General features: G+C 45.7%; 1 protein-coding gene across 1 annotated transcript in view; it reads left to right on the forward strand.

Annotated features, from left to right (window-relative positions):
- Positions 1 to 17,418, forward strand: part of arhgef10 (Rho guanine nucleotide exchange factor (GEF) 10) — a 243,031-nt gene extending 225,613 nt beyond the window's left edge. Inside the window, exon 29 of the mRNA XM_052024835.1 lies at positions 17,236 to 17,418. Within this exon, the coding sequence (XP_051880795.1) occupies positions 17,236 to 17,418 (183 nt within the window). The remainder of the gene's footprint in view (positions 1 to 17,235) is intronic.
- The last annotated feature ends 4,577 nt before the right edge of the window (positions 17,419 to 21,995 follow it).

The raw sequence follows: 21,995 nt of genomic DNA on the forward strand, positions 1-21,995 counted from the left end.
ATAGAACAATACAGCACAATACAGGCCCTTTGGCCCACCATGTTGTGCCATCCTTCAAACCACTCCTAAGACTATCTAACCCCTTCCTCCCACATATCCCTCTAACTTAAATTCCTCCATATGCTTATCTAACAACCTCTTGAACTTGTCCAATGTATCAGCCTCCACCACCACCCCAGGCAGCGCATTCCATGCACCAACCACTCTCTGGGTGAAAAACCTCCCTCTGCCATCTCCCTTGAACTTCCCACCCATTACCTTAAAGCCATGCCCTCTTGTTTTGAGCATTGGTGCCCTGGGAAAGAGGCGCTGGCTGTCCACTCTACCTATTCCTCTCAATATCTTGTATACCTCTATCGTGTCTCCACTCATCCTCCTTCTCTCCAATGAGTAAAGCCCGAGCTTCCTTAGTCTCTCCTCATAATGCATACTCTCCAATCCAGGCAGCATCCTGGTAAATCTCCTCTGCACCCTTTCCAACGCCTCCACATCCTTCCTATAATGAGGCGACCAGAACTGGACACAGTACTCTAAGTGTGGCCTAACCAGAATTTTGTAAAGCTGCATCATCACTTCGCGGCTCTTAAACTCGATCCCACGACTTATGAAAGCTAACATCCCATAAGCTTTCTTAACTACCCTATCCACCTACGAAGCAACTTTCAGTGATCTGTGGATAAGAACCCCCAGATCCTTCTGCTCCTCTACACTGCCCAGAATCCTGCCATTTACCTTGTACTCCACCTTGGAGTTTGTCCTTCCAAAGAGTACCACCTTACACTTCTCTGGATTGAACTCCATCTGCCACTTCTCAGCCCAGCTCTGCATTCTATCAATATCCCTCTGTAAGCTTCGACAGCCCTCCACACTATCCACAACACCACCGATCTTTGTGTCATCTGCAAACTCGCTAACCCACCCTTCCACCCCCTCATCTAAGTCATTAATAAATATCACAAAAAGTACAGGTGCCAGAACCAATCCCTGTGGGACACCACTAGTCACAGACCTCCAATCCAAATGCACTTCCTCCACCACAACCCTCTGCTTTCTACAGGCAAGCCAATTCTGAATCCAAACAGCCAAGCCTCCCTGGATCCCCTGGCCTCTGACCTTCTGAAGAAGCCTACCATGTGGAACCTTGTCAAACGCCTTACTAAAATCCATGTAGACCACATCTACTGCACTACCCTCATCAATCTTCCTGGTCGCTTCCTCAAAGAACCCTATCAGGCTTGTGAGGCAAGATCTTCCCTTCACAAATCCATGCTGGCTGTCCCTAATCAGTCCATGATTCTCTAAATGATCACAGATCCTATCTCTTAGAATCCTTTCCAACAGCTTACCCACCACAGACGTAAGGCTCACCGGCCTGTAATTCCCTGGACTATCCCTACTACCTTTTTTGAATAAGTGGACAACATTCGCCATCCTCCAATCCTCCGGTACCATCCCCGTGGACAACGAGGACTCAAAGATCCTAGCCAACGGTTCAGCAATCTCCTCCCTCACCTCATGAAGCAGCCTGGGGAATATTCCATCAGGCCCCGGGGACTTATCTGTCCTAATATTTTCTAACAGCTCCAACACATCCTCTCTCTTGATATCTACATACTCTAGAACATTACCCTTACCAACACTGTCCTCAGCGTCATCAAGACCCCTGTCCTTGGTGAATACTGAAGAGAAGTATTCATTGAGAACCTCACCCACTTCCACAGCTTCCAGGCACATCCTCCCACCTTTGTCTTTAATCAGACCTACCTTTACCCTAGCCATCCTTCTGCTCTTTACGTATGAGAAAAAAGCCTTGGGATTCTCCTTAATCCTACTCGCCAATGCCTTTTCATGTCCCCTTCTCGCTTTCCTCAGCCCTTTCTTAAGTTCCTTCCTTGCTACTCTATATTCCTTACGAGCCCTGTCTGATCCTTGCTGCTTACACCTTATGTATGCTGCCTTCTTCTTCCTAACTAGTTGTTCCACCTCTCTCGTCACCCACAGTTCCTTCACCCTGCCATTCCTTCTCTGCCTCAACGAGACAAATTTATCCCTAACATCCTGCAAAAGATCCCTGAACATTGACCACATCTCCATAGTACATTTTCCTTCAAAAATGTCATCCCAATTTACACTCCCAAGTTCTCGCCTTATAGCCTCATAATTCGCCTTTCCCCAATTAAATATCTTCCCGTCCTCTTTGCTCCTATCCCTGTCCATGACAACTCTAAAGGTTATGGAGCAATGGTCACTGTCCCCCAAATGCTCACCCACTGATAGATCTGTCACCTGACCTGGTTCATTACCTAAAACTAGACCTAATATGGCATCCCCTCTAGTCAGCCTGTCAACATACTGTGACAGGAATCTGTCCTGGACACACTTAATAAACTGCACCCCGTCTAAACCTTTGGCACCAAAGCAGGTGCCAATCAATATTTGGGAAGTTGAAGTCTCCCATTATAATAACCCTGTTATTTTCACATCTTTCCAAAAACTGCCTCCCAATCTGTTCCTCAGTATCCCTACTGCTACCGGGGGGCCTATAGATTACTCCCAGTAGAGTAACTGCTCCTTTCTTGTTCCTAACTTCCACCCATATTGACTGTAGAGAGGATCCTTCTACATTATCTACCCTTTCTGCAGCTGTAATAGTGTCCCTGACCAGTATCGCCACCTCTCCTCCTCTTCTCCCCCCCTCCCTATCCCTTTTAAAACACTGAAAACCAGGAATATTCAATATCCATTCCTGCCCCGATGTCAGCCATGTCTCTGTAATAGCGACAATATTGTAGTCCCATGTACTTATCCAAGCTCTCAGTTCATCTCCCTTATTCCTGATGCTTCTCGCATTTAAGTAAATGCACTTTAGCCCATCCACCTTACTACTTTTATAGCCTGTACTCTGCTTCTCCTTCCTCAAAGCCTCTCTACCTGTCAGACCTGACCTTTCCCCATCCCCTTCTTCCTCTGACCTACTCCTCCAGTTCCCATCCCCCTCGCAAACTAGTTTAAACCCTCCTGAACCACCCTAGCAAACCTGGCCGCAAGGATATTGGCCCCCCTCAGGTTCTGGTGTAACCCGTCCTCTCTGTACAGGTCCCACCTTCCCCAGAAGAGATCCCAATGATCCAAAAATCTAAAACCTTCCCTCCTGCACCAACTTCTCAGCCACACATTTATCTGCCATCTCCTCCTATTCCTACCTTCACTATCGTGTGGCACTGCAGCAATCCTGAGATCGCTACCCTCGAGGTCCTGTCCTTCAGCCTTCTGCCTAGCTCCCTAAACTCACTTTTCAGGACCTCATCCCCTTTCCCACCTATGTCATTGGTACCAACATGAACCACGACTTCTGGCTGTTCTCCCTCCCGCTCTAGAATCCTGTGGACCCGATCAGTGACATCCCGGACCCTGGCACCTGGGAGGCAACAAACCATCCGGGATTCATGCTCACTGCCACAGAACCTCCTATCTGTTTCCCTGACTATCGAGTCCCCTATCACTACTACCTTCCTCTTCTCCTCCCTTCCCTTCTGAGCAGCTGGACCGGTCCCAGTGCCAGAGACCTGGCTACTGCTGCTGGGCCCCTGCAGGTCATCCCCCTCAACAGCTTCCGAAGTGGAGAACCTGTTAGTGAGGGGAACAGCCTCCGGGGTCCTCTGCTCGATCTGCCTGTTCGTTTTCTTTTTCCTTTTCCCTCCCCTGACAGTCACCCTTCTATCTACTTCCTGGACTCCAGAAGTGCCTGCTCTAAGGGTACTACTGAAGACCAGGAATGTCTGGGGTAGGATGAAATGGTCTAGTCATTGAGCAGACTGGTGAGCACTTTGATGAGTAATGCGTGGCTGCTGCTGCAAGGGCTGGGTGACGTGGTGTGATGTGGCGCACTGGAAGATGCCCAGCAGGGCTGGATATACAAATGAAGAGAAACAAATGGGAGTTAGTAATAGCAACGGCCAGTGCTGATCAAAAGGGGAGAGAAGTACTGGAATTGGTTTATTATTGTCACATGTACCGAGGCACAGTTAGTGTAACACTATTACAGCGCCAGCGACCCGGGTTCAATTCCGGCCACTGTCTGTAAGGAGTTTGTACACTCTCCCCGTGTCTGCGTGGGTTTCCTCCGGGTGCTCCGGTTTCCTCCCACATTGCAAGTCGAGGGCATGCTATGTTGGCGCCAGAAGTGTGGTGACACTTGCGGGCTGTCCACAGAAAACACAAAATATGCATTTTACTGTGTGTTTTGATGCACATATGACTAAAAAAGAAATCTTATCTTGTCTTACGTACCATTCATACAGATCAATTCATTACATGGTGCATTGAGGTAGTACAAGGTAAAACAATAACAGAATGCAGAATAAGGTGTATCAGCTACAGAGAAAATACAGTGCAGGTAGACAGTAAGGTGCAAGTTATCTGAAGCTGGAGAGGAGATTTAGTCTGGGAGTGGTGATGTGGTGTTTCTTTGTGTCCTTATTGATCAGTGCTGACAGTTTTCCAGAAGAGGTGGCTGTAACATCCTGAACTTGGGAACCTGCTTCTGATGCAGTTGAAGCACCCAGTCTTCACCGATGAATTCTCCTTTATTTGTTGCTCGCACAACTCATTGTAAGCTCTCTCCATTTTATATCCCTCACATTGTGTGGGCAGAATCGTTTGATTTTCTCCTTTAGCCACAGTGCAGCAGAGAGCCATCCTGCCTTTCTCTCATTGTTCCCCGGGAGCACAATTAGCTGACAGCAGAGGAAAGCACACTCTGCTCTGCTCTCTAACATCCTGTTGGTCTTTGCTGCAAACGTTCGGTTCCTGCCTCGTCCCTCCGCTGGTACGATCCTCAGCTGCCGACTGCTGAGGTCCCTTTAGGTTCCAGCTGCCCTCTGCCCCGGAGCTGATCTCCAGAACTGCCTGACATCAGTCCTCCTGGTTTCCATTGGAAGATGTCCTGGATTATTTACAGGGTTTGAATGTTTGGTTTAAATCAATTAAAAACTGAAAAAGCAAGGTCACCTTGGTAAAATCTTTTTCCATTTTTTTCCACCGATGATGCTCTATCCTGGCGATAAATGCCAACCTTAACAAACTTCAGCTTTAATTCATTCTGCCTTCTGCGTGTGGAATACTGACCGGTGCAATTTGTTTGTAGTGCCCACTTTTGAGTAGCAGAATAGTGAAGACCTGTTAGGACAGTGTTAGCTTTCAATAATTTGATATGATTTTGATTTGCTAATATAGATTCCAATCTAGTTGCGTTCTGTGAAGTCTGAAAGTTGATCTCTTGACTATGGTTTTATTATTCATTGAAAATCCCTGATTTTGCTAAATGCACGAAAATAAAACTGAAGTGTAGGGTCTTCCCCGGTTCATGGAAAATACAACTGCATGAAAATTCTCCCATTCATTGTTAAAACATTTTTCAAGATAGCACTAAAAATAACATGTTTAATGGTATACGTTTAATGGATGAAGTATGTATTCCATTCGTTTAATTATGGGTGATATTAGGGTGAATCTTCAATGAATTGTAGAAAGTGTATGTCGAGTGATACAATATGGGTTTCTGTAAGTAAATGAACATTCCTGACTACAGTTTGCTGACGGTTCTCGGGAACAAGACCCTTACGGAGCCCTGTACCTTCAAATTGAACTTAAAATAAAAACTGAAATGTTTGAGCTCTCGCTGTTAAAACAGATCTGTGGGGTTTTCCTGCTCCTTAGTCACCCTGAGCAGACACTTGGATGAAAACCCAGGTCAGCATTCCTGAGGAAGCAATTAGGAAACCCAACAGCAGTGAAACAGTCAACCAGCAAGTCCCAGCACGGAGACAACGTGAATTGGGATTTCTTTCCGGTTCCACTCCACCTCTCTCCTGCTCACCAATCCTGTATATAGAAACCATTTTGCAATCTCGTCTCTGCCCATTTGATTAAACCCAAGTGCAAGTCCATGCTTGAAGGTTCCATGGTAACGATGGAGTTGTCAAGCTTTTTACTTCTGCTGACTTGAAACAAGAATGTTTCTGTTCGCCTGCCCAGTGAGGTGGTGTTGTGTAATCCTTTATTTCATGTGAGATGTTGTTCAACCCTGCTCGTAATATTGAAGTGATTTTTACAGCAGTACATTGAGATGTTTTGAGTTTGAAATCAGAGAAGTGAATTACTGCCAGATGAATAATGAAACTATTATACGTTAATAATAACGATTGTAAAAGGAGAAAGGTCTAAAGTCATTGGCTTGTGTCCAAGTCAGTGGGAGCAGGAGGGCCACTTACCCCTTTGAACGGGCTCCACCACTCAAAAAGTTCAGAGCCAGTTGGATTGTAACCTCAACTCTGCATTCCCACGTTCCCCAGGTAACCTTTCACCCCCTCATGGATTGGTATCGTAACATAAGTCATTAGTGTTGATTGTCTTCACTATTGGAACTTGTGGGAGTTTCTAAGTAAATTTTAATTCACCTCAGAGACTGCAGTGTGCTTGTCACAGTTTGTGTTCATTGTTGTACATTGGAATTGAAATTGGTATTGATTTATTATTGTCACATGTACCGAGATACAGTGAAAAGGTTTTGTTTGCGTGCCGTCCAGGCAGATCATTCCGTACATAAGCACATCGAGATAGTAAAAAGGAAAACAGAATGCAGAATATAGTGTTACAGTTACAGAGAAAGTGCAGTGCAGGTCGACAAACAAAGACATCACTGGGGGAAGGAAAAGGTTAACAGCTTGATGCTAAAAAGAAGTTCACGTCTTTGAAAAAGAAGTGTTTTCTTTACATAGCGTGATGATATTGAGTGTACCTTCCGAGAGCTCTAAACTTCTGCCAAGACTTTAAGTTCTATCTGGCATAAGTATCTATAAGTACCCTCACTACAGGATAAGATATCTTTATTGGTCATTAGGGAGATTATACCGTATCAACCTACACTTCAAGGACTAGTTTACCTCAGTACTTTAGTCTCTACGGAAAGATCTAGCTGTCAATAATCACTATTTCAAGCAGTGGGTCCCTCCTCCCAACCAAGGAGAAGATACTTCCAGCTGACGAAGCAGTTTAAACACAGTTTGTTTTATTTTAAGTGAGACACATAATTCTTATAAGCAATTCTTAACAACGACTTGTAACTTACAAAGGATTTCCAAGCGCAACTACAATTCTTACAAGCTAAAAAGTCATACCAACAAGTTGCAGACGAGCAAGTCATCCGTCGCAAAAACCAAAGGCTGAGGAATAAATTCCCGGTCTTCTTTCTGTAACCCCGTCTCACTGTCATTCCCCCACTGAGCCTGACTGCTTTCTAACGTTTCTACTGTCTCTTCACTGAGTTGACATCATTGGCCTGTGATGTTTTTTCAGCCAAACTTTCAGGCCAGGTGACGAGTGTTTAATTAAGTAAATGTGGATCCCATTGTTGGAACAAAGGACAGCACAGTACAGGCCTTTTGGCCCACAATGTTGTGCTGACATTTTATCCTGCTCTAAGATCTATCTAACCCTTCCCTCCCACATAGCCCCTCCATTTCTCTATCATTCATGTGGTTATCTAAGATTCACAATAAACACAATTGTTCTCTTGTTTACGTGAAGAAGCTGAGCAGGGAATATTGGTGAGAAGTTTAACTCAGCAAACAACAAACATCTCGAGCCTTGGACAATTTCTGCTGTCTTTGCAAAAGGGATTTCAGCGGAATGAGCAACCACTTCTCGACCTTTGGACAGGTCGTGCTGCTGTGCTAAAAAGCTGAGGTTAGCAATAAACGTTTTTGGGGCCTGGAAAGTGAATATCCATGACAATAGAACACAAAACATAGAATGGCACAGCACAGGAACAAACCCTTCCTGCCCAGCACCTGTACATGATCTATATTCATGTGTCTGTCCAACAGCCTCTTAAACTCGTCCATCCTGTCTGCTCCGCCACCACCCCTGGCAGCACATTCCAGGCCCCAAAGAAAGGTGGAGACATGTAACTCTAAACATGATTCCATCATTATTTATTTTGTAGCTTATAGTAATTTATGCCTTTGCACGATGCTGCTGCCGCAAAACAACAAATTACATGCCTTATAAGTCAGTGATAATAAACCTGATTCTGATCAGAAGTTAAAACAGGAGAAATTACAATAGGGAATATGAAACTAGCTGAGGCCTTGTTAAAGGAAACGTTTCGTCTGTCTTTATGGTGGTGGACACTGACATTGCACAAACAGAATGGGATCAGGGATCTGATAAGTCATAGGAGCCCCATAACTTCCCCCATCATCCAAACGTCTATCTCAACGTTGAATATAAGATATCTTCATTAGTCCCATGTACATTGAAACACACAGTGAAATGCATCTTTTGCATAGAGCATTCTGGGGGCAGCCCGCAAGTGTCACCATGCTTCTGGCGCCAACATAGCATGCCCACAACTTCCTAACCCATACGTCTTCAGAATGTGGGAGGAAACCGAAACCCATGCAGACACGGGGAGAACGTACAAACTCCTTACAGACAGTGGCCGGAATTGAACCTGGGTCACTGGCACTATAAAGCATTACACTAACTGCTACACTACCGTGCCTGCCACATATAGAGGATACCACAGCAGTTAGTGCTATTGCCTCTCAGCTCCAGGGATTCAGATTCGATCCTGACCTTGGACGCTGTCTGTGTGAAGTTTGTACGTTCTCCCTGTGACTGTGTGGGTTTCCCAAATATGTTCAGGTACTGGTGTTGTCACATGTAGCGAGGTAGAATGAGGTAGTAAAAATGGAAAACGCAGTATGCAGAATATAGGGTTTCAGTTGCAATGCAGGCAGACAAATGTAGTGCAAGGGCCACAATGAGATAGATTGGGAGATGAAGAGATCATCTTTAGCATATGAGAGAAGACCTGGGTGGGAGGGGCCCTTGAGTATGTTTGCTGCTTTCCTGAGGCAGCAGGAAGTGTAGACAGAGTCCATGGAGAGGAAGTTGGTTTGTGTGATGGTTGAGGTGTGTCCACAACTCTCTGCAGTTTCTTGCGGTCCTGGGCAAAGCAGTTCCATACCAAGCCATGATGCATCTGGAAAGGATGCTTCCTGTGGTGTATCTGTAAAATTGGTGAGGGTCAACGAGGACATGCCGAATTTCCTTAACCTCCTGAGAAAGAAGATGCATTGGTTGCTTTCTTGGCCTTGGTGTCTATATGGTTGGACCAGGACAAAATATTGGTGGTATTTACACCTCGGGATTTGAAGCTCTCAAGCATCTCCCCTTCAGCACCATTGATACAGGCAGGGAAATATTCCCCACACTGCTTCCTGAAGTCAATGACCAGCTCTTTTGTTTTGCTGAGATTGAGGGAAAGGTTGTTGTCATGACACCATGCCACTAAGCTCTCTATCTCCTTCCTGTTCCCAGACTTATCGTTATTTGAGATCCGGCCCACTACGGTGGTATCATCTGCAAACTTGTAGATGGAGTTAGAGCAGAACCTGGCCACAGAGTTGTGAGTGAATAAGGAGTAGAGTAGAGGGCTGAGGACGAAGCCTTGTGGGGCACCAGTGTTGAGAATAATCGTGCCGGAGGTATTGCTGCCTATCCTCACTGATTGTGGTCCGTTGGTCAGGAAGTCAAGGATCCAGTTGAGTCCCAGGTCTCAGAGTTTGGTGATGAGTTTGCTTGGAATTATAGTATTGAAGGCGGAGCTGTAGTCAATAAACAATAGTCTAATGTAGGTAGAACCATAGAACACTACAGCACAGAAAACAGGCCATTCAGCCCTTCTAGTCTGTGCTGAAACGGTATTCTGCTAGTCCCATTGACCTGCACCCAGTCCATAACCCTCCAGACCTCTCCCATCCATGTATCTATCCAATGTATTCTTAAAACTTAAGAGTGAGCCCGCATTTACCACGTCAGATGGCAGCCCGTTCCACACTCCCACCACTCTCTGAGTGAAGAAGTTCCCCCTCATGTTCCCCCTAAACTTTTCCCCTTTCACCCTAAAGCCATGTCCTCTCGTACTTATCTCTCCTAATCTAGGTGGAAAGAGCCTACTTGCATCAACTCTGTCTATACCCCTCATCATTTTGTAAACCTCTATCAAATCTCCCCTCATTCTTCTGAGCTCCAGAGAATAAAGTCCTAACCTGTTCAATCTTTCCCTGTAACTCAACTCCTGAAGACCCGGCAACATTCTAGTAAATCTCCTCTGCACTCTTTCAATCTTACAAATATCCTTCCTATAGTTAGGTGCCTCACCAATGTCTTACACAACCTCACCATAACATCCCAACTCCTGTACTCAGTACTTTGATTTATGAATGCCAGGATGCCAAAAGCCTTTTTTACAACCCTGTCTACCTGTGACGCCACTTTCAGGGAATTATGTATCTGAACTCCCAGATCCCTTTGTTCCTCCGCACTCCTCAGTGCCCTACCATTTACTGTGTATGTCCTACCTTGATTTGTCCTTCCAAAATGCAACACCTCACACTTGTCTGCATTAAATTCCATCTGCCATTTCCTGGCCCATTCTTCCAGTTGGTTCAGATCCCTCTGCAAGCTTCGAAAGCCTCCCTCGCTGTCCACTACGCCTCCAATCTTAGTGTCATCAGCAAACTTGCTGATCCAATTTACCACATTATCATCTAGATCATTGATATAGACGACAAACAATGGCCCCAGCACAGATCCCTGAGGCACACCACTAGTCACAGTCTGAGAAACAACCACCCACTAGCACTCTGTCTTCTCCCACACAGCCAATTTGTAATCCAGTTTACACCCTCTCCATGGATACCTAGTGTCTGAACCTTCTGAACTAACCTCCCATGTGGGACCTTGTCAGAGGCCTTACTAAAGTCCATGTAGACAACATCCACAGCCTTTCCTTCATCTACTTTCTTGGTAACCTCCTCGAAAAACTTTACAAGATTCGGTAAGCACGATCTACCATGCACAAAGCCATGCTGACTATCCTTAATCAGCCCTTGGCTGTCCAAATGCTTGTATATCCGATCTCTCAGAACACCTTCCAGTAATTTACCTACTACTGATGTCAGGCTCACCAGCCTGTAATTACCTGGTTTACTTTTAGATCCTTTTTTAAACAACGGAACAACATGAGTCACCCTCCAGTCCCCCGGCACTGCATCCGTGGCTAAGGACATTTTAAATATATCTGCCCCTGCAATCTCTACACTAGTCTCTCTCAAGGTCTGAGGAAATATCCTGTCAGGCCCAGGGGATTTATCCACCTTTATTCGCTGTAAGGCAGCGAAGGTGTCTTTATTATTCCAGATGTTCCAGAGCTGAGTGTAGGGCCAGGGAGATGGCATCTGCCATAGACGTGTTTCAGCGTTAGGTGAATTGCAGTGGGTCGAGGTTGTCTGGGAGGCTGGAGTTGATGCGTGCCATGACCAGCCTCTCGAAGTAAAGTGCCCAGTGGTGGAAGTTAATGGCAGAAATATAACAAATGGCAGTTAATGGGCATTGTGTGAGAGGGAATGGGACCAGCCAGGTTGCTTCCTGGGAGCCAGCATGGGCCAGAGGGCCGAATGGCTTCCTTTGGTTCTGTTACAATGACTGAGCATTCCCAGCTCCCTGGGCCCTGGGATGGAGAATGCCAAACGTTCAGAACCAGCTGAGAGAAGAAACTTAAGTTCATCCTTGTGTTAAATAGTCCACTCCTTCCCTGGTTCACATATCCTCACCTGGGGAAGCATCCTCCAGGTCCAGCCCTCACCTGGGGAAGCATCCTCCAGGTCCAGCCCTCACCTGGGGAAGCATCCTCCAGGTCCAGCCCTCCGAGAAACAGCCTCACCTCTTGAGCTTCAAAAGTCCAGAACATCTGGGCCCAACTGCTGACCCTTTCATGGAACATAGAACATTACAGCACAGTACAGGCCATTCGGCCCACAATATTGTGCTGACATTTTATCCTGCTCTAAGATCTATCTAACCCTTCCCTCCCACATAGCCCTCCATTTCTCTGTCATTCATGTGTCTAAGAGTCTCTTAAATGCCCCTAATGTATCTGCCCCCACAACCTCTGCCAGCAGTGCATTCCATACACCCAGCACTCTCTGTGTGAAAAAACTTACCCCTGAAATCTCCCTTATACCTTCCTTCAGTCACCTTAAAATTATGTCCCCTTGTTTTAGCCATTATCACCCTGGGAAAAGGTCTCTGACTGTCCACTCGATCTATGCCTCTTATCATCTCGTACACCTCTATCAAGTCACCTTTCATTCTCCTTCTCTCCAAAGAGAAAGGCCCTGGCTCATTCAACCTATCCTCATAATACACACTCTCCAATCCAGGCAACATCCTGGTAAATCTCCTCTGCACCCTCTCTAAAGCTTCCACATCCTTCCTATAATGAGGCGACCAGAAATGAACACAATACTCCCAAGTGTGGTCTGACCAGAGCTCTATAGAGCTGCAACATCACCTCACGGCTCTTGAACTCAATACCCCAACTAATGAAGGCCGACACACCATACGCCTCCTTAACAACCCTATCAAGCTATGTGGCAACTTTGAGGGATCTATGGACGTGGACCCCAAGATCTCTCTGTTCCTCCACACCGCTAAGAGTCCTGCCATTAACCTGTATTCTTCCTTCAAATTTGATCTCCCGAAGTGTATCACTTCACACTTATCTGGGTTGAACTCCATCTGCCACTTCTTAGCCCAGCTCTGCATTTTATCAATGTCCTGTTGTAACCTACAGCAACCTTTTACACCATCCACAACACCACCAACCTTTGTATCATCAGCAAACTAACAAACCCACCCTTCCACATCCTCATCCAAGTCATTTATAAAAATCACAAAGAGCAGGGGTCCCAGAACAGATCCCTGCGGAACACCACTGGTCACCGACCTCCAGGCAGAATACATTCCAACTACCACCACCCTCTGTCTTCTGTGAGTGAGGCAATTCTGAATCCACACAGCCAAGTTTCCCTGGATCCCATTCCTCCTGACATTCTGAATGAACTTTCCATGAGGAACCTTATCAAACGCCTTACCAAAATCCATGTATTGGTATTGTTATTGGTATTGGTTTATTATTGTCACTTGTACCGAGGTACAGTGAAAATCTTGTCTTACAAACCAATCATACAGGTCAATTCATTACACAGTGCAGATACATTGAGTTAGTACAGAGTGCATTGATGTAGTACAGGTAAAAACAATAACAGTACAGAGTAAAGTGTCACAGCTACAGAGAAAGTGCAGTGCAATAAGGTGCAAGGTCACAACAAGGTAGCTCATGAGGTCAGAGTCCATCTCATTGAATAAGGGAACTGTTCAATAGTCTTGTCACAGTGGGGTAGAAGCTGTCCTTAAGTCTGGTGGTACGTGCCCTCAGGCTCCTGTATTTGCTACCCGATGGAAGAGGAGAGAAGAGAGAATGTTCCGGGTGGGTGGGCTCTTTGATTATGCTGGCTGCTACACCAAGACAACGAGAGGTAAAGACAGAGTCCAGGGAGGGGAGGCTGGTGTCCGTGATGCGCTGGGCTGTGTCCACAACTCTCTGCAGCTTCTTGTGGTCCTGGGCAGAGCAGTTGCCATACCAAGCCATGATATATCCAGGCAGGATACTTTCTGTGGTGCATCAATAAACGTTGGTGAGAGTCAAAGGGGACAAACCAAATTTCTTTAGCCTCCTGAGGAAGTACAGGCGCTGGTGAGCTTTCTTGACCGTGGCATCTACATGATTTGACCAGGACAGGCTGTTGGTGATGTTCATACCCAGGAAATTGAAGCTCTCAACCCTCTCGACCTCAGCACCATTGATGTAGACAGGTGCATGTACACCGCCCCCTTTCCTGAAGTCAATGACCAGCTCTTTTGTTTTGTTGACATTGAGGGAAAGGTTGTTGTCATGACACCATTCCACTGAGCTCTCTATCTCCTTCCTGTACTCCAACTCATCGCTGTTTGAGATACAGCCTACAACTTGTAGATGGAGTTAGGGCAGAATCTGGCCACACATCCACTGTAACCACATCCACTGCTCTCCTTTCATCAATGTGCTTTGTCACATCCTCAAAGAATTCAATCAGGCTCGTGAGGCATGACCTGCCTCTCACAAAGCCATGCTAACTGTCCCTAATCAGCCTATGCTTCTCTAGATGCCCATAAATCCTGTCGCCGTGGAATGTGCAGTTAACAGCTTGGAACTAGTCATGGCACATTTCTGTCTGAGTGTACATCTCTTGCTGCAGGAGCCTTCAAGAGTTTCTACTCTTAAAACAGCAAGGCAAGAATACTTTCAAGTTATTAACATCATTCTTCAGATTTCTGGGGATGAAAGTTCACCCTCTGACGTATATGCTAAGCAGGCAATGCTGTTTCTGAACTTGATTTGAAGGCATTGAAAACAAATTTCAAATGCAGAGTTCAACACAGATACCTGACTCTGTTTCACATCTTCCACCAAGAACAGAGGACAGACTTCTCCCCCACCGTACTTCTGGGACCACATTAAAATTATTTTTAGATTAAAAGTACTTTGCTCCACTGTTCTTTTAATCACTTTCAGGTTTTTTTTTATTGTGCACAAGAAAATCTGATTTCATGCAAAATTAGCATATTAGCAGAGATTCCCAGGTTTTACTTACAAATATGAAGTCATAGAGTCTTAGAGTTAAATAGCACTAAACAGGCCCTTCAGTCCAACTGGTCCGTGCTGACCAAGTTACCTAACTGAGCTTATCCCCATTTGCCTTGGTTTGGCCCATATCCCTCTAAACCTTTCCTATCCATGGACCTGTCCAAGTGCCTTTTAAATGTCATAATTGTACCCACGTCTACTACTTCCTCTGGCAGCTCGTTCCATGTACCCACTGCCCTCTGCGTGAAGAAGTTGCCCCTCAGGTCCCTTTTAAACCTTTCCCCCCTCACCCTTAAACCTGTGCCCCCTAGTTTTGGATTCCCTTACCCTGGGGAAAAGACTTTGGCCATCCACCTTATCTGTGCCCCTCATGATCTTATAAACTTCTATAAGGATATAAGGGGGATGTCAGGGGTAAGTTTTTTACACAGAGAGTGGTGGGTGCATTGAATGCACTGCCAGCAAAGGCTGTGGGGGCAGATACATTAGGGACATTTAAGAGATTCTTAGATAGACACATGACTGATAGAGAAATGGGGGGTTATATGGGAGGGAAGGGTTAGATAGATCTTAGAGCAGGATAAAATGTCGGCACAACATTGTGGGCCGAAGGGCCTGTACTGTGCTGTAGTGTTCTATGTTCACCCCTCAGCCTCCTTTGCTCCAGGGAGAACAGTCCCAGCCTGTCCAGACTCTCCTGATAACTCCAGCCCTCCAGTCCCGGCAACATCCTGGTGAATGTTTTCTGCCCCTTGTCCAGTGCAAGGACACAAGAACACAGGCTGAAAGTGAATGGGATTAGCAGCAAAGAATAGACTGACTTGGGTCAATCAATTAAAACAGAAGGTAAAACGAAAGGCATGTGATGAAGATTGAGCCAGGAGCACTGAGGTTAACAAAGCATCACAGGGTTATTGTAGGAAGTTGGTAAGGAAACTGTCAAAGTCAAAGTCGAGTTTATTGTCACACAGACAAGTCCATGTGTGCACAGGTGCAATGAAAAACTTACTTGCAGCAGCATCACAGGCACAAAGCATCAGAGACATAACATTCACAAGAAAACTATAAACATATTATACAAAATTATACAAGAAATAACAGAATTAGAACATAAAAAAACCGAAGTCCATTTTAGTGTAAAGTGGTCATGGTGTTGCTCCAATGAGGCAGTGATTAGGGTTGTGCCGGTTGGTTCAAGAACCGAATGGTTGAAGGGAAGTCGCTGTTCCTGAACCTGGTGGTGTGGGACTTCAGGCTCCTGTACCTCCTGCCCGATGGGAGCTATGAGAAGATAGCATGGCCCGGATGGTGGGGATCTTTGATGGCAACACCTCAGGTAGATACTTCCATTGGTGGGGAAGGATGTGCCCGTGATGTATTGGGCTGAGTCCACGACTCTCTGCAGCTTCCTGTGTTCCTGCGCAGTCAAGGATGAACTTGGAAAAGACTATTCACAGAAAAATGCAAGTTTTTATTTCAGATTTCAAACTCTGTATTATTTTGGTTTTAGAAGAAAATAAATGGACTGGTTGGAGACCAAGGATAGAGAGAAGCAGATTAACCGAGGGTATGTTGTAATGTCTCGTTGCCCACAAGTCATTCCGGAGAGGAGAACTGGAATGTGGTGTGCTGTGTATGGGGGTGGGAAGGGAGAAGTGATCTGTCTTACTTCCACTGCAATGACATCAGCTGTGAGATGACATTTCAGCAGACTTCACAGCATTCTCCCATCTAGCCACTTCACACCAAAGGGCTTTTGATTGACAATCCCCCTAAGAAGAAAGTGGTTAGGGCAGACACAATATTGGTGCACTGGAGTCTGTGATTAACTAGGTAGTGTTATAGCTGGGATAATTTGACCAGTCAGACCACGAGCACAGTGTTGTTTGCAGATGTAAATGTCAGATAACTGCTTGATTCGACGGAGGTTTGGATTTCTGCCTTTAATATTATCCTGGCAGTTCTGAATGAAGTGCTTGAAGTAATTATGGTCGTGTCTCAAGCCAAACCATGTGACTGACATATCACAAATCTCTATTCTACTGTTTTACAAGCTTAGGAGAGGCAGCAGTGAGCTCACTAGCAAACAGTTCAGGAAGTTGAAAGCCGTTAAGCCAAGACTTTGGACGTTTGCTTGGATGCTCTCTGGAACTATTCCAGAGCTCGGAAGGAGGTCCCCACTGCTTTGTTTCCCGTACCAGCCACATTAACAGGCAGCCACGTTGGAGAAACCCCGAGGTGTTTGACTGGAGCCACACTAGGGTGGGGAGGTGGGTTTGAAGGAGCATTTGGAAGGAGGTCAGAGAGATAGGGAGGTTGAAGAGAATTTCTGATCCCTGGGGTTTGGCAGTTGAAGACAGAGTTACCAGTGACAGAGAGGGTAAAATTGGGGTGCTCACGAGACTGGATCAGAGAGGGGTACATGTATGTCAGAAGGGTGTCATTCCAGAGGAGATTAACACCCTTTCAGGAACTCACGGTTTTAACCAAGGTGTTTGCCACCACTTCTGTCAGTTCCTCTCTGGCCATTTCTGTTTTGTTGCACATGGATATGTTTTTTTTAATTCAAAGGAACTATAAAAATGCAGATAGTTGTTGGCCCTGGATGTTGATTCAATTTACTTTCTCTACTTCAGCAACAGTTCGAGGCTCATCAGGAAGAAGGGATGGTGATCTCACACATGGCTGTAGCTGGGGTTGGAGTCTGGATTGCCTTCAGCTCTGGATCTGCCCTGCGCTTGTTTCACACAGAAACACTCGAACACCTTCAGGATATCAACATTGCAACTCCCATCCATAACATGATACCAGGTAAATGACATCCGTTCAAGCAAGTAAGACAATTCTTCGATAAAGTAGAAATCAGCAATATTTCATTGTTTTAATTTGTTAAATGTTATGTGAATTTTAGATGTCTCGTACCAAGTGCTATACTTCAGGCTGTTCCACAGACATCTCTCTTGTACCTTCAGCTGAGCCACAGTTTTTGGAAGCAAAGCAATGATCTGTGATCACTTGCACCAACCTTACATGAGAGTATCCATTACTCATTCCGTTTCATTGGCTGAATCAGGACCAGCAGCCAGTTCCCCCTCACCCATTTGCGTAATGCTTTACAGCACCAGCGACCCGGGTTCAAATCCAGCCGCTGTCTGTAAGGAGTTTGTACGTTCTCCCCGTGTCTGCGTGGGTTTCCTCCGGGTGCTCCGGTTTCCTCCCACATTCCAAAGACGTACGGGTTAGGAAGTTGTGGGCATGTTATGTTGGTGCCGGAAGTGTGGCGACACTTGCGGGCTGCCCCCAGAACACTCTACGCAAAAGATGCATTTCACTGTGTGTTTCGATGTACATGTGACTAATAAAGATCTTATCTTAGATGAATTTCTGCTTCCATGTCTCATAGAACATAGAACAGTACAGCACAGGAACAGGCGCTTCGGCCCACAATGTTGTGCCAAACTAATTAAATTAGTAATCAAATGTCCAATTAAACTAATCCCTTCTGCCTGCACAATGTCCGTATCCCTCCATTTCCTGCCCATCTAAGAGCCTCTTAAACCCCTCTATCGTATCTGCCTCCACCCCCACCCCTGGCAGCACATTCCAGGCACCCACCACTCTGTGTGTAAAAAAAAGCTTGCCCCACACATCTCCTCTGAACTTTCCCTCTCTCACCTTAAATGCATTTCCTCTCTTGCACTTGAAGTTCTACATTTCCTTCTCTCCTGACTGTGCACTCCATTGTCCAGGATTAACATCGGAATCATGGAAAAGAGACAATCTCAACAAATGAGACAGCCTCAGAATCTTACACACTGCCAGACTGCTGCATCTGAACAAAAGATCTCGTTCAAAGATAAAAGCAACATAACACATTTGAGAAGTCGAATAACTGGAGTTATCTGTATCTAACTTTAAAGAAAACAGCAAGTCTTTTTTTTATTCTGACAGTACGCTCATTTTCCAGGCATTCAGATGACGAGTGATCTCAGGCAGAAGATGCTGGCCGTAATCTGTCGGGTATTTTTGCTGCACAAATGAGCAGATTTTAGAGTTTCTGGTGAATTTTACAAGGTGCATGCTTGCAAACATCCTGTTCTAAATTCTCTTTTAGAACAGAGACTTGTGTTATATTTTTGAAGATCACGAATTTTCAGGACATCTGTCAAGCATTCAAAATGATAACAGAGAGCGGTGGATGCCTGGAACGGGCTGCCAGGGGTGCTGGTGGAGGCAGATACAGAAGTGGTGTGTAAGAGGTGTTTAGACATACCAATGAACACAAAGGGAGTGAAGGGATACGGACCATGTGCAGGCAGATGGGATTAGTCTAATTTGGCATCATGGTCGGCACAGACATGGTGGGCCGAAGGGCCTGTTCCTGTGCTGTACTGTTCTGTGTTGTGTGTCTTTGAGAGCGAGACGGAAGGAGGGGTGATGGGGAATGGGGGCCCATCCACAGATGTTATTCACATTTACTACTGGGGAGGTGATTGGACTTTCTATTGCTGAAGGTGACCTATACTTCAGACTTCCTTATGATGCAGAAGGAAGCCATTCAGCCCATCAAGCCTATGCCAGCTCTCCGATCACACCCACCAGTCGCACTCCACCATATCTCCCATACACTCCCCCTGATTTCCCTGCCACCCTATACAGCAAGGGGCCACTTACCTGACCAGCTCATCCTTGGAATGTGGGCAGAAGCCAGCAGAATGCACATAGTCACAGGAAGAGCTCAGACACTCCAGGTCGACACCTTGGGCTGAGCCAGGATGCTGTCAAGGATTAGCTCCCGGTAGGTTTCAACTGCTTCATTACCTGAGGATTTCCAAAGGGAATTGAGTGAGATTCACACTCCTATTTGAAGAGGTTGAGCATGGGATATTTGTTGAATAAACTCCTGCAGCAATGCCAGGGAGTGAGATCCTTTTGCAGATACAGCGTATTCACCAGCCTGTGACTACGATAGGTGCTAAGGCCTTTTCACACAGCTCCAGTTTTCTTTGCCAATACATTGTAATTTCAGACCTTGAACTTTCTTTTACCTTAGCAACAGAAGACCTTCATATTAAGTCAGCCCCTTTGCACTTACTTTTATAAGATAAGATTTCCTTATTAGTGACGTGTACATCGAAACACACAGTGAAATGCATCTTTTGCGTAGGGTGTTCTGGGGGCAGCCCGCAAGTGTCGCCACGCTTCCGGCGCCAACATAGCATGCCCACAGCTTCCTAACCCGTACGTCTTTGGAACGTGGGATGAAACCGGAGCACCCGGAGGAAACCCACGTAGACACGGGGATAACGTACAAACTCCTCACAGACAGCAGTGGGAACTGAACCCGGGTCGCTGGCACTGTAATAGTGTTACGCTAACTGCTACACTATTAGCCAAGCATTGTTTTATTGCAGGACCATTGTTGAATTCTTTCTCTGTAACCAGATGAAAACCATCTGTCTGTCAAACCACATGAGAGTCACGCAAACGAGCCTCCCCTCCATTGACTCTGTCTACACTTCCCACTACCTCGGGAAAGCAGCCAAAATAATCAGGGGTCCCTCCCACCCCGGTCATTCTCTCTTCTCCCCTTTCCCATCGGGCAGAAGATACAAAAGCTTCAAAACACCACTAGGCTCAAGGACAGCTTCGATCCCGCTGTTATAAGACTCCTGAAAGGACTTCTTACATGCTAAAGATGAACTCTTGATCTCCCAATCTGCCTTTTTGTGGGCCTTGCACTTTATTTGTCCACCTGCACTGCACTTTCTCTGTAACTGTAACACAATAGTCTGCATTCTGTTTCCCTTTTTACTACCTCGATGTGCTGATGTACAGGATGATCTGTCTGGACGGCACACAAACAAAAGCCTTTCACTGTATCTCAGTACATGTGACAATAATAAACCAATAATCCAGTAAAGTTTGTAATTAAAAAAAAATAAATGCAGCAATTTTACAGTAAACTGAATTTAACTCTTGGGACCCAGACAAATGCATCTTTGTAGTATCTGCCAATAGCTTTAAATCAAAATAAAGGAGCACATGGCATTTTAAGCAGGTAGTTAATACCAGTATCCTTAACTGAGAGTTCAATGCCTGTGCGTTATTTTCAGATATGATGTGCATCATTCCAATGTAACCCAACCCATGAGGATGTACTGAGATTTTTGAGGATTGCAGTGACACTTGTATAGCTTTTTGTTTTGAAGAGCCACACAGTTATATTTTTAGTTTCTGAAAGTACGAGGGAGTTCTCAGGCAGGTTCTGTCCTCAATAATTTACAATAAGGAAACAGCTGAAATTGTGGGAAGCACTCTGCATCAGATTGACACAAAAAACAGATGAACTCGGGGCAGGAGTGGGTCTCTCAAGCCTGCTCTGCCATTTGAAATGATCCTCGCTAATCTGATTGTAAACTCTGCATGGCTTATAAAGAATCCATCTTCTATCCCAAAAATATTCAAAGACTGCTTCCACCAGCCTTTGAGGAAGAGGGTTCCAAAGACTCACAACCCTGTGAGAGAGAGAATTTTGCCACATTTCAGTTTTAAATGGACAATCCCTTATTCATAAACTGTGAGCCCTAATTCTAGATTTTCCACAGTCAAAAACATCCTCTCCATATCCACCCTGTGAAGATGTCAGGATCTCGTGTGTTTGGGAGCTGTTACACTGTGGGAGGTCAAATGTCAGGGGAAAGTATACCGTTAGCAACAGGATCCTTAACAGCATGATATCTTTATTATCTTTATTAGTCACATGTACATCGAAACATACAGTGAGATGCATCTTTTGCGTAGGGTGTTCTGGGGGCAGCCCGCAAGTGTCGCCACGCTTCCAGCGCCAACATAGCACGCCCGCAACTTCCTAACCTGTACGTCTTTGGAATGTGGGAGGAAACCGGAGCACCCGGAGGAAACCCACACAGACATGGGAAGAACGTACAAACTCCTTACAGACAGCGGCTGGATTTGAACCTGGGTCGCTGGTGCTATAAAGCGTTACGCTAACCGCTACACTACCATGCCTCATTGATGTACAGAGGGATCTTGGGATCCAAGTCCATAGCTCCCTGAAAAGTGGCCACACAAGTAGATAGAGTGGTAAAGAAGGCGTACGGCATGCTTGCCTTCATTGGTTGGGGCACTGAGTGTAAGAGTCTCTCAGGTCTCCCCTCAGCCTCCGACACTCCAGTTTGACCAACCTCTCCTTACATCTCATGCCCTCTCATCCAGGCAACTAGAACTGCACACAATAAGTATTGGGAAGTCATGCTGCAGCTGTATAAAACTTTGGTCAGGCCGCACTTGGAGTACTGTGTTCAGTTCTGGTCACCCCATTACAGGGAGGATGTGGAGGCTTTGGAGAGGGTGCAGAAGACGTTCACCAGGA

The sequence above is a fragment of the Pristis pectinata genome, chromosome 10 (genome assembly GCF_009764475.1).
Source record: "Pristis pectinata isolate sPriPec2 chromosome 10, sPriPec2.1.pri, whole genome shotgun sequence".
In the NCBI taxonomy this organism is placed as follows: Eukaryota; Metazoa; Chordata; class Chondrichthyes; order Rhinopristiformes; family Pristidae; genus Pristis; species Pristis pectinata.